This window comes from Aythya ferina, assembly GCF_964211825.1.
Source record: "Aythya ferina genome assembly, chromosome: 1".
NCBI classification, from domain to species: domain Eukaryota; kingdom Metazoa; phylum Chordata; class Aves; order Anseriformes; family Anatidae; genus Aythya; species Aythya ferina.
The window spans coordinates 164,300,657-164,313,555 of NC_140296.1; the positions used below are offsets into that span (position 1 = coordinate 164,300,657).

Below are 12,899 nucleotides of genomic sequence, written 5' to 3' on the forward strand. Positions count from 1 at the left end.
GCATGCGCACCGCGCAGCGCCCCGCCGCCTGACGAGACCCCGCCGCCGCCGCCGCCGGTTCGCGCCCGGCCCCCCCCCGGCCCCGGTCCCGGTCCCGGTCCCGGCCCCGGCCCCATGGCGGAGCCGGCGGCGCTGCACCCGGTGCAGCTCTACGTCTACGACCTGTCCAAGGGCATGGCCCGCCGCCTCAGCCCCGTCATGCTCGGTGAGGCTCCGGGACCGCGGGGGGGGGGGGTGAGGCCGGCCCGGTCAGCGTGACGGGGCAGCGCGTAACGGTAACGGTAACGGTGACGGTAACGGTAACGGGGCCTGGTGGGGAGAAACCGCTGCGATGTGGGGAGCGGGGAGACCGCACAGCGGGACAGCTGGGGAGGGACTGGCAGGGGGAGCAGGGGCAGGGCACGGGGAATGGGGTTAAACTGGAGGAGAGTGGGTTTGGGGTAGGGGTGAGGAGGAAATCCTTCGTTATAAGGGCGGGGAGGCGCTGGCACGGGCTGCCCGGAGAGGCCGGGGGTGCCCCATCCCTGGGGGTGCTCGAGGCCAGGCTGGATGGGGCTTTGGGCAGTCTGGGCTGGGGGGAGCTGTCCCTGCCCATGGCACCAGTGATCTGTGAGGTCCCTCCCAGCCCAAAACAGTTTATGACCCTCTGATAACCCAGCCCTCTGTCACACAGGGGTGAGCTCCTCCTCACGGGGCTGGCTGCTGTGAGAGCATCACCGCACCATGCCTTTAGCCGTGCTAATAGGATCCAGAGGCATTATGTATTATGTCCGTGCGGCGTTCAAGGATCAGCTTAGCCTGCCTGGTTTGAGATCAGGGCTCTCCGTTGTGGCTGAGTGATGAACCTGAACAGCAGAGCCACGCAGCGTTGTTCCTTCCTTCCAGGTGTTGTGGTGACTTAGTCATGCCCCTTGGGCACATCTTCACCTCTCTTGGCAAGTCTCTTCATTTTTCCCCAGGTGTTTTTGTTCTTGTTACTTTCTGTGAGTTTCCTGTAACTTTTCGGTGAATATTTCTGTTCTAAAGTATAAGTGACCAGACAGTGAAGTTCAGTTGGCTTTGATATCAGGCGTGGCGTGTTTAACATCTGTGTGCTGTTGTTCTACCTTCTCTGCAGGTACTGTCTGCTCTCCCTCATTCAGTCTGTTCAGACTATGTTTGTCTGTCCAGCTACGTGATCTAATAATAATAAATGCTAACCAGAAGGAAATGAGATCTCAGTTTGCACCTGATTCTGTGTAAGGAGGGTAACAGGGAGGATAACAGCATTGCGAGCTGAATTGTTCTGATTTGGAAGATGATACTGAGAGAAATCTTTAAGGAAGATTAAAATCCCATTGCATCGTGGGCTTGAAGAAAAAGGTCTTGCAGCTCTTTAAGTTCCCCTGTCCTGTAAGTGAGGTTGTTGCCCACGTGACTCGCAGAATGGGCAGGACCTTGGTTTGCTGCAGCAGCCCTGGCTCACTGCGGTCGAGTCGGCCGGCAGCGTGTGTCAGGTGGAACTCTTGAGCAGGGCGTTCAGCTGTAAGCACCTAGCAGCCCAGAAAGAGTTGGAGCAAAAGCTAACTGTCCAAAGAAAGTACCTTCTGCTTTGTTCCTTGTTCCTAGCCCCAGCACACTACGCTGCCTCACCTCCACGCTTTCCAAAAAACATTAAACTGCTCTGCTGTGAGACCCCAGCAGCTTTGCTCCAAAACACTTGCTCAGGATCTTGTGAAAATCAAGTATAATTACCTCCCCCAGTCTTCCCTGCTTGGTCTCTCCAGGCACCACAAGAAGGGAAATGAAGCACCCTCCTCCCTCTCTTAGTCTTTTCCTTCAGTTGAATACCCTGGATATCACGTAGGAGAAAGTGTTTGACTAATTAGGATAATTTTCCATTTTTAAAAGTTGCTCTTGAGCTCTTGATGAACAACAAGCTCTAAATGGGCTAAACATCTGTCTCCTTACACAATTCCTTCAAGTCTCAGCTCTTCTGCCCTTCAGCCTAATAGTTTGGATTAATATGCAAACTCTGTTTTCACTTGGTACTTAAAACGCACAGGAATAAACGACATCACGTGCGCCACGAGATTAACAAATCGACTCTGCCCGTAAGATAGACTGGCGAGCATCTAATCTGCCTTTGGCTTGGCCTTCCAGATAAACCTCAGCATGGAAGTAATCTGATTTGGTTGTTACTCTAAAATTATTCGGGTTTGTTTTCTTTCAAAATGCCCTCATGCTCGTGATGGCAGTCTCCTGAATCAGCACAACAAACAAATCCATTCTGTTCTCCCTATTCCTGTAGCTAAGCTGAGGCTCCTGCGATTTTTTAACGCGTTTGATTGTTGTGTTTTTCTCATATTTTTCTGGTACGTACTTGAGCAAGAAAGCTATTTGCGCTATGGACGTTATAAACAAAGATAATAGCCAACAGCCACAAAAAGCAGATGAAACTTGGCCTCATTCAGCAATTTAAATCTCTGAGAGGCTGAAGTGCACGGATCTATGCATAATTGACATCCCTTCCTGAGTTCTGCTGAGTATCTTCAGGAAATATCCATATGAGCACCTCAGCAAGTAGAAAAGAAGGCTTAAGAGGTCGGGCATTGATCGGGTTTCCAAAGCTTAAGGAGCTGCCATCCTAGAATCTCACGGCTCTGACAGGGTGACTTCCATGCCCGCGTTCTTCATCCGTGACAAACAGCAATCTGCCTTGCATCAGCTCGCAATGGCAGCAGCTGAAATTAAACTGAGTTACCCCACGTTTACTGCAGGCTGAGCTTCCTCACAGGTAATTACAGTGGGATAGCTGATGCCTGGTAACTTGGCTATCTGCACTAATTGTTGTTTAAGTGCCTTCAGCTAAATTTGCAATACCTTTTCCTCCTCAACAGGAAGCCCCACTGGAATATTTAAACTCCCTGTGTACCTCATTGTTGTTACCTTGTTTTACCTGGATGAACAGCAGATGCCCAACAAATACCATCCCATGTGGATGTTCCTGTTCTAGGATTATTTGGGGTGGCTCCCCGACAAGCCTGACTTTTTACTTATAAAGCTGGGCAGTGCTGCCAGCAGCAGCTTTATTGGAAGTGTCACTGCCAGGCCTGGATGCAACTTGGCTTGGGCTGTGGGAACAGCAGTGCAGACCCTTGCTTGGCCGTACGGGCAGGGCTGGCATGTGTGTTGTATCTTCAGAGGCTGTGAGCAGTGTATTTTGTGCCTGCTGCTGGACACTGTCCTTGAGGGGTTAAAAAGAAACAGCGGCTCCATTCAGAGCAGCGCCTGGCAGCAGCTGGCCTCAGACAGCCCTGCCTTGTGGGGCTGTGCTAGCCCGGAGCTGCCCTGCTGTTGTTGCCTGTGGGCTTGGGGCGTAGCAGCCAGGGAGGAGCCCCCCCGGCAGGAGTACAGGGTAACGTGAAGTTCCTTTCCTGAATTCTCTTTGCTGTTTTGCCTTCATGCGATCAGGGAACCACGCTGGTGGAAAGGGATCCCTGGAGGTCCTGTTCAAGGTAGATCGGTTGAGAACAGATTCCTTGTGCTGCTTTTGCAACAGTTTCCTCCTGGAAAACAGTGATTTATTGTGAATAGAAACGTGCGTTAATTTATGAAGATAAAGAGAACGTGAACTGCACAACGCCAAGGAGGTAGGCCAGCTGCTGCAGGCCGTGCCCTGTGCCCTCCCCAGCTGCTGGTGCTGATGGGCTGTGCTGTCACCGCTTTTTGGCAGCTCCGGGATGCGGGGCGAGAGCTCCGATGGGCAAGGTGCGGGACAAGGGCAAGAGGATCCAGCTCAGTGGGGTGGGACGTGCTCAAGAGGCAGCAGATCCTGCTGAGATGTTGTGACACACTGCTCCGCTCCCCTCATCGCTGCTGCTATCTTTTGGCCTCCCTCCTGCTCCGTGCCCACGTTTCTGTGCAACAGGATGGCAGAGAATATGTTTGCTGCCTGGCTGCGGGCCACGGCAGTGACAGATCAGTCCACCTACAATAAAACTGTGTATGCTCACTTGGTTGGGGCACTGCAGGCATCAGACAGACTTTTCCTTGCCTCCACACGTGTGACCCTCATCTGAAGCAGGTTCCCATTTCTGTGCCTATTTTGTGTCAAACTGAAGTGAGGAAATTGCAGTGGTGGCTGTGCATTCCTTACCTGGGCACGTAGGCATCCCTTTCTGGGAAGGCCTGAGGGATTATCCTCCTCAGAGGATTGGCAAGGCGGTGGCTCTTAAGATAGCCAAGAAAAGTTTTATTGTCGCAAGCATTTGAATAGAACTGTTTTTAATTATTATTTCTTTATTTTAAAAAGAGCAGAGCTCTGAAGCTTCACTGAGAGGAGAAAAATGGAAAGGAAGAGAACAATATCTGGACGCGATGGCCTAGAATTCAGGAATTGAGGTCTGCAGCAGGCTTTGGGAGGCCTGATGCCCATCTGATGCAAACAGATGGTGTCCAAACCAGAGCAAAGGCTGTTGGCCCGAAGGTAGCCCAGCAGCACTTCCTTAACAAATTCTTCCTGGCACAATGCCTCTTGTGTTCAGCTGGCTTTTTCTTTTTTTTTTTTTGTCATCTGTCTACGGTGCTCTTGGTCTAATTCTAGGAAACCTGCAGGTGCTCAAATCACATTCTGGCACCTAAAAGCGAGGCTGTGACAACAGAAGTTCTCGGGAGAGGTGCTGCCTGGATGTAGAGGACAGCTGAGCGTGAGGTGGTGTGCTGAGGACACTTGAAAAAGATGCACCAAGGGAACTGGAAAAGAATTTCAGACGGGGCTCTCTCTAAGACACAATCATGCTATCAGTTTAGCTGTGCCTGAAGCATATCGTTGCTGCTGCTGTGTTCTACAAAACACACAGTTTGATTTTATGACTTGTATAAATTACAACACTAATTCCCACACATTCATTTAGGCTCTTAATTTGTAAGAGGCGGGGAAGCCAGGGGACAGCTGATTGTAGAGACCATCACCACAGACAGTTGGCTCAAGTCAGATCAGTCACTGAAAAAGGAAACTGAGTGCTCCATGCTGGCAGACCACTTGGGATTGTGAAAGCAGTGCAAAACTCAACTGTTCTGGTCGTGACTGAGGACTCTGTAACTGTAGGATAAGGTTTCTTTCCTTTGTCTGTAGGCAAAAGCCCAAGGAAGGTAAACACTGGCAGGGTAGGGTGGCATTGCCAGCTCTGCATGCAGGAAGAAAAATGTGAGGCACTGGTGTGGACAGAGTAGTTCAGGTGGGGAAAAAAGGCATGCTGCTTCTTTAGAACTGCCTCTGGGATGAAAGCTGCGTCTTTGGGGATGCTGTCGTGGTGAAATAACAGGCAAGGTTCCTTTGTGATTGACAGAAGGTAGGCTGAAATCTGGAGAATACATTGCTAATAATGATCTTCTTTTTTCTGCATACAGGGAAACAGCTGGAAGGCATCTGGTAAGTGACTGCATTTAACTTGCATAATGTGTTAACTCCCGTGGCGTAGGAAGTATTATCCATAGATCATATCTGCTGCAGGTCTTAAGAACACTTTAGCACGGAGAAGAGACCAAGGCACTTTCTGTTCCTGAATACAGACTGACAGTAAAATCACATACAGTCAGGTGCTAGGATCTCATGGTTTTAGTCATTGTTTTGGTTTAGTGCTCTCTTGTACCCATTTTCCAGGGTTCAGGATGTTGTCCCTGTCCCAGACACTGTCATCTAATTGCAGGACTAAACATGAGAGTAAAAGAGTAGGTGGGGTATTAGAGAATCTAGCCTCCTGGTATGTAAGAACCATGGCTACGTTCAGTTACAAATCATTTCCTAGTTTGCTGTAGGTCATGCTCAGAAAGTTTAAAAATAAATAACTAAATAAATAACCCACCTTCTGCGTCTCTCTCAAGCCCTCTCTAGTGATTGCCCAACCGTATCCTCAGTGGGTTGCTATCAGTCAGACCCTTCTGCCAGCAGAGAGAGACAGAGCTAGCTCTGCAACTATCTCGGCAACTTCACCCTCAACCCGTTAGCGGAAGGAGGCTGCTGGAGTTCTCGTGCTGCTGTGGAAGTCCCAGTCTTCCTTCGTTCATGCTTAGGCACCTAGCTGAGCCCTTCTTCCCAACCTCCCACAGTGTTACGTTAGGGTTGATAACCATTTCCATTTGTTTTTTGTCCCAGCAGATACTGTTCCTAGTCACAGAAATGCATTGACGTTTTTTTTCAGCTGTTAACTTGGTGATGACCTTGACCACATATCTTTACTGGTGATTAATGTGCTAGGTTAAATATTTCCTTTGTTTCACCTGTTTTTATTCTCTGGCAGGCACACCTCCATAATAGTCCATAAGGATGAGTTCTTCTTTGACAGTGGGGGAATCTCCAGCTGTGCACCTGTAAGTTAACCTTAGTTTTCTGAGGAGATAATTTTGTGATAGGCTTACAGATCAGATTTGCTTGTGTCCTTTAGAAAAGCAGCAAGTGAAGAGAACTCTGAATTCAGCCAGATGTGGCTGCTTGCCATGGTTGCTCTGGGCATCCGAGGAAAAGAACATGGAGGGAAGTTTAAAAAAAAAACCAAAAAACAAACAAACAAAAAAAAAACACGATGCTTTGACAGACCTTTCTGCCACTGGAGTGGTGAAACTGATGGGCAATTCTTCTAAAGCAGAAATTTTCTGTATTTTAGAGATTTTGGCACATAACCTCTCATTCTCTGGGTGGAGAATGGGAAAGGCCAGTAGGGCTCCTTGCTTGATAAACTAAAAGTTCCTCCTTCTGTGCCTGGAGAAACCACAGCTCAATTCAGTGGACCCCAAAATAATTCAGTCTGTTGATTTTAATATTGTCTGCTGGATGTTAATTGTTACAGGGAGGAACGCTGCTTGGCCCCCCTGACTTGGTTGTTGACCTGGGAAACACTGAAGTCACAGAAGAACTTTTTCTGGAATATTTGTCGTCTTTGGGGGAATCTATGTTCCGGTAAGTAGCAGCTTTTGCTATAAAATCTGTGTGCCAAAGAAAAATGCTTTTAGGGAAAGAGGGAGAAAGGTCTTATGAAACCCATCCCATTCACAGAACTTTGCCTAGTGTGTTAGTTAGTGCTCTCCAGATAAGAGACTGGAACTGATACGTACAACTAGGCAACCCTCTCGTGTGCCAGCCCTGAGCCAGGCTGGGAAGACATTCTACCAGGAAATCTTTCACGTTTGTTTTGTTGTTGTATTTTTGTGTTCGTTGTTGTTGTTTTCAAAATGGAATAACACCTAAAATGCTTTAGAGGGGATCACCAGGGAAAACGAAGGCACTGTATGAAATATTTCAGTAAATAGTGCTTTGCTCCATGAGTCATGGGTGAAGCTTTGTAGTAAAGCTGCCAACTTTCAGGTAAGTAAAAGCAAGGTCTTGGTTGCTAAAGAATCTTGTCAGCTTCTCAAGAGGATAGGAAATGGTGGCATTAGTGTTCTGGCTAAATTTCAATGTCAATAATTCCTGTGATTTTTTTTTCCTTACTCCTTCTGTGGTTTTACTCAAAGAAACCTGACCTCACTTATCCTTCAAAAAACATTGTATAGAGTCAGTGATGCAGAGAGATGTCGTTTTCCACCCTGATTCAATTGAATTTGAAGGTGAATTGATGTCTGGATTTTACGTACTTGACTTAGCACCCTTTGTTGGGAAAGGGAGAAAAGTGCTGATGTAAGGAGATGTTCCTCATTAGTGGTCTAAGTTTTTCTTGTTAGATTTATTGCTGGGTCTCGCTTTTCATGTTTCAATTCCTTTCCTGTGGCGCAGAAGTGAGTCTTATAACATCTTTGAACATAACTGCAACACCTTCAGTAATGAAGTGGCACAGTTCCTGACAGGAAGAAAAATCCCTTCCTACATCACTGACCTTCCATCTGAAGTTCTTGCCACGTGAGTATGCATTCTGCTTCTCCCTGTAGTCTATTGCTTCATGCTAATGCTTAAACATTTGACAGAGGCAGCAGTACCAGTTTCTGCTGGCTCTGTGAGAACCAGCATGAGATTAAAGGAAAGCAAATAGCATCCTCTCCTTAATGCTTACAACACTGTCCGACAGGTGCTAACTGGCACTGGCATTACTGAGAAGGTGTGAAAGAAGGTCGTTCTTCTGTCTTTAACTTAAATTAGCTATTTTGTGAGGGCCTCTCTTTTGTGACCAGACACATAAAGGGACTTTCTGGAAGTGATGCAAGTGTGTCTTTTCTTTGGTAGCTGTTTGGTTTTGTCTTTTTTTTTGTCTTGGGAAACCAGTATATCTCAAAGGTCACGTCTCATACTCAAAGCACCAGTGAAGAAGTCAGTTTTGCTTGTGAAGAGGCAGGGGAGATGTATTTTTTAAATTACTGCTGCAGCTTTAAAGCTAGAACTGAGTGGAAAAAGAATATGAAAGAGGAAATGAAGGCAGGTCAGCTTGACCTCTTCTGTTGTACTCTGAACTGGTGAGGATCCCAGCAGGGTGATTTAGCTCCATTGTTTAGGTCTTATTTCTCGTAGCAGTGGTGTACCACGTCATCTGAGAGACACATCTTCTGCCTTGGGCTCTTATTTCCTCAGATCCCTCAGCCAGGCTGTAACAGAGTGAGTCACACCAAAAGACAAACTTGGTGCTACAGATTGCAACAGACGTGATTCTCTGTGTTGAATCATTGTCTTATAAGGGGACTAGGGGCTATTCTAGTCTTTAATATTGATGTGGTGCTTAATGAAGAACTGCAGTTGCATAACAGGGATTTCATTCGCATGCTTAAGTAGAATGAATTACTGAAAGCCAGTTTCAGACACACTAATACCACATTAGCGGCGTGGGTGTGTTAGGACTTGGAATTAACTTTATATAAAATCTGCTTTAAGATCCTTAGCTATTGAACAGTAAATTCTGCATGATAAGTTAAATCTAGTTTGCTTGTAGTGAAAAGTGAAAGTCTCTTCATCAACTTGACTTCTGTTATGGTGATTTGATTCCAGTCTAGGAAGTGAGCCCATTTGTGTAGTAAATGGGAAAAATTGTTCAAGTAAGTTATTTGATATGTTTATTTCTTTGCCTTCTCAGACCTTTTGGACAAGCTTTAAGGCCCCTCCTGGACACCATCCAGATCCAGACACCTGGAGGAAATGCCTTCAGCAGACATAATGGACAGAGCTAACAGGAGTGACCCATTGTGCCCGGCCTCACCATGCCTCTTCCTTTTTAAACACGAATCTACCAGATTTCTATTTTATAATTTCCCATCAGAATTAACTCTATGGAAATTACAGGACCAGTTTTAAAATTTCCTAGGGAGAGGGTTATCAGGGTGCATGTAAGACAATGCTACCAAAAAGATTGCCATAATTTCTAATAGTATTGTACTAATTTATAAAGGCTGTCCTGCCTGAGTTAGGCTGACACTTTCGAAGTAACTCCCGTGCTGGTAAGTGGGAATTCATTCCGTGAACATTCAAGCACCCGTTACACATTTTGGTGTAAAGGGGATGTCCTAGCCATCCCTGGCAGGCTCACATCTTTCTCTTGTCACTGCGTGTATTCTGGGGGTATTTGCTGAAGTCTGTAGCAAGAAGACAAAGGAAGTGTTTGTAGCCTAGGAAGTGAAGGTGTCCCTGTACTAGTCTTACACATATTTCATTAACGTTGTGTTATTTGCTCAGGGGACAAGCTCAACTCATCTGATCAGAGTATTTGCAATGGCACAGCTGAGTGGAAAGGGTGGCCTCGCTGAGCTAGTCAGCATCACTTTCAAAGCTGAAATTTTCAATGGGATCAGCTGTGTGTGGGTGGGAGGCTGCAACTGAAAATTACCAGGAGCCTCGTAAGGCGGGATCCAAGTGTTAAGGGAGAGAACCAGCTGAAAGAACAGAACCTCATGAGCAAATTTTAGGTGAAAGTAAGCTTCCTTTTCTCCAAGCAGGTTTGTCAGCAGATGGGTAGAATCCTGTTAACTTTTACCTTTGCTCAGGAGCTATTTTTTCTCACTAAGCCAGAGTTACAGTACAGTGAGGCAGGAATAACATGGCAGCTGCACAATAATGAGAGCGCTCTGCTTAAGTGAGAGAAATAAGTGCTAGGTCTCCCCAAATTTACAGAAAATAAGGAATAGTGAAGTTAAGCTTTTCTGTGGAACGGTTGAGTTGATTGGGATGCATGGAGAAGCAGTCCTATCCTTAGATGGATGTTAGATTGTATCAATACTACATCTTCTAATTTAAGGTTCTTACAGCTTTGCAATTATTTGCAGTGGGGAAAAAAAATCAGGGGAAGGAAAGATGAGGCACACTGATTTCTTTTCATGCATGTATATACACTGATTTCCTGAACAATTCTGTAGCAAGTACACTTCAGAAGGAACACAAGAAAGATATCGGGCAAACCCCCAAAACATTGCTGGTGTTTCATAAATGGGGATTGCACATCCCAGATGCCACTGAAGAAAGCATCTATGCAAAGTATAGCCCTTGGTTCCAGTGCTTTGTTGTGCAAACAATTGCTGCAAGCTCAGTCCTGCATCTCTCCGTATACCTAAAGGAGATGTCTTTCCTCTGCTGGGCTATCTTTCTCCCAGAGTAATACAGATTAATATGTTTCTCACGCTGTTATTTTTGTGGGGATGAAGTGGAAGAAACCCACAGTTCAGTCACTCTGTCAATTACTCTGTTGCCCTGCACCTTGTGGAGTCACTACACGAGTGGAAGTCGGGGACTGTCAGTCCCTTTGCAGTTGTGTGTAGCTGCTCTGAGTGCAGGTGGCCCTTGTAGCCCAGAATGCTTTTTTGTTGTCAGTGGTGAATTTTTCCTTCTGTCATTCTCTGCTCATGCCATCAGCTTTTTAAGTGTTCATTTGACAGACTGGACTAGGAGACAACTCCAGCAGTTAGTACAGATGCAAAAGCTTAATGCAAAAGTTTTCAGTCTTTCACCATCAAAACGTACTGTTTGCAGAAAGCATTCTGTAGTAAATTATTTACCATACAGCACCTCATGGTGCTTCTGGAGAAGGAATTGGTAAGTGTTTGTTTTCTGGTAAGCCACAGCATAGTTTTCCTGTTGTCTGTGTAATCCCCTCCAGACTCTTTCCATGCCTATTTTGTGAAGAATAACGGTCTCTCATCTGAGTACAGACATGACTATACCACAAAACACAACAGCACGTTAGAGATCTTGGCGCTTCCTCCGTCGAACAGGTATACAGAAGCTGATACAACGCAGCACAACATCTGGGTATGCTAGTTTGGTACCCACAAGGAGCACAGCTGTGGTTGTTTCTTTCGGCAAACTATCACTTCAGGTACAGCCATCTGCTGGTACAGCTGTCCAGAAGGCAAGCACAGGCACCACAGTCTCTAGTACCACGGTCTCTGCCCCATGCTTCATTGCATGACAAATGTGTCCGCTTCAGAGGTCCTGAGCCCGGTTTCTGCTTCAGGGCCTTTTCCTTTCCTGCCTCCTGGCAGGATGTAAGAGGTTCACCCCAGGCATTTTGCAATCAGCCTTTTCCCCTCCTGAGCAGCCCTGTTGCGGAGAGAATGCTGCTACTTGAGTATCGGTGGGTAAAATTTCACTCAGACACATTCTGGTTGCAGTAACTGTGGTAGTCTCAAAAGGAGCCCCAGAGGGTCTCCATGTCTCTGGACCTACTCTGTGTATTGTGGCGAAGGAACTACAGGAGGAGATCCTGTTTTTTGATCTTACTAGGTAATGAGACCCTTGCACCCCGTAGGCCTCTTAGGAAACCCATTTTCTCCAAAGATGGTTGCGTGTAAATTGCAGGTCTGTGCAGCCAACATTCCTCCCAGCCATACCTACTCATAGGTGCACAAACTAGAATGAGCAGTGTATGTAAGTGTACAGAGGTGGCAAACTTCAGCCAGCTGATTGACAAAGGGGAGCAGGGAAGCTGAACTCCTGAAGGGGAGCAGGACCCTTTTTCCCATACTTACTGTTCTGTCAAGTATTGCTGGGGTTCCACCATGCCATTTTTAAAATGTTAATAACATCTTTAGACAGAAAGTGATGTTTTGATTTTTTTTTTTCTATTACAATAAAAAAGTACAGCAATTTCCTGTTTGGTTGTATGTGTCCATGCAGCTACCCAGCAAAGGCAGCTCACCAGAAATCTGCTTCACGCTGTTCCCTGCTGGAAATTGCAGGTTGAGAAACCATCCCAGCAGTTTGTGCTGTGTACCGCTGGTAGAAGTGACAGTGGCTACTGCTCTTTGCTAGAACTGGTCATGGGCAATATTTTTATTTAAATTTGGGGACATTTTACTTCTGCAATCACTGTGGTATGTTAAAATCCGTCTTCTGAGGGCTGGCACGGCTTGGATGAGCTGAATAAAGGTCAGACAGTAGGCGGTTTGTCAGCACAGATCGTGTACAGCCATTGCTCATTTAAGTGTTCAAGAATGAAATACCCGATGTGTGCTCTTGAAGAAGAGGCCCAAAAGAGCTTAAACATAACAAAAGGCTCTATTTTTTTTTCTCTCCGGCTTGTCTCAGTGCTACTACTTTAAAAAGGAAGGAAGAAGCTGTAAGAAGTGGGCTTCATTCCTGGGTTCCTCTGGAGCTGCAGAGGGCATACGGGTGAGGGTTATGTAGCAGCGTCCATCGTACCTCTGCTGGTAGGCTGCTAAAAATTAGAGGAAAGATGCGGCTTTGGGTGATAAATTATTTCAGTATGGGCTTCTGGACACTTGCTGATGGCATCCATGTGCTGGGCCACACAGCTTGCTGTTTGTACAGCAATCTGTATGGATATAGTAGGGTAAGGGGCTTTAACTAAGGTTCATGGTTGTGGTTATTTTGGTCTGTTCTTCAGATGGGGGGCTGGTTTACTTTCAAGTATTAGCCCCAGGTAAAATACCTGGGAGTGAGTACAATGGGGAGATGCTGACCATAATAGCAGCCCTAGTCGTAATGTACAGTG

General features: G+C 46.5%; 1 protein-coding gene across 1 annotated transcript; it reads left to right on the plus strand.

The window, feature by feature from the left end:
* The first annotated feature begins 36 nt into the window (after positions 1 to 36).
* On the plus strand, positions 37 to 12,031 carry DESI1 (desumoylating isopeptidase 1). The gene is made up of 6 exons (XM_084523676.1): positions 37 to 205; positions 5,392 to 5,413; positions 6,282 to 6,351; positions 6,828 to 6,937; positions 7,751 to 7,873; positions 9,033 to 12,031. Exons 1-6 carry the CDS (start codon positions 115 to 117, stop codon positions 9,124 to 9,126), a joined length of 510 nt encoding a protein of 169 aa, XP_084379802.1. The 5' UTR covers positions 37 to 114; the 3' UTR covers positions 9,127 to 12,031.
* The last annotated feature ends 868 nt before the right edge of the window (positions 12,032 to 12,899 follow it).

Coding starts and splice junctions, on each gene's coding strand:
- DESI1 (XM_084523676.1), top strand. CDS start 115: ATGGCGGAGCCGGCGGCGCTGCACCCGGTGCAGCTCTACGTCTACGAC. Junction 5,414..6,281: donor AAACAGCTGGAAGGCATCTG/GTAAGTGACTGC, acceptor ATTCTCTGGCAG/GCACACCTCCATAATAGTCC. Junction 6,352..6,827: donor GAATCTCCAGCTGTGCACCT/GTAAGTTAACCT, acceptor TAATTGTTACAG/GGAGGAACGCTGCTTGGCCC.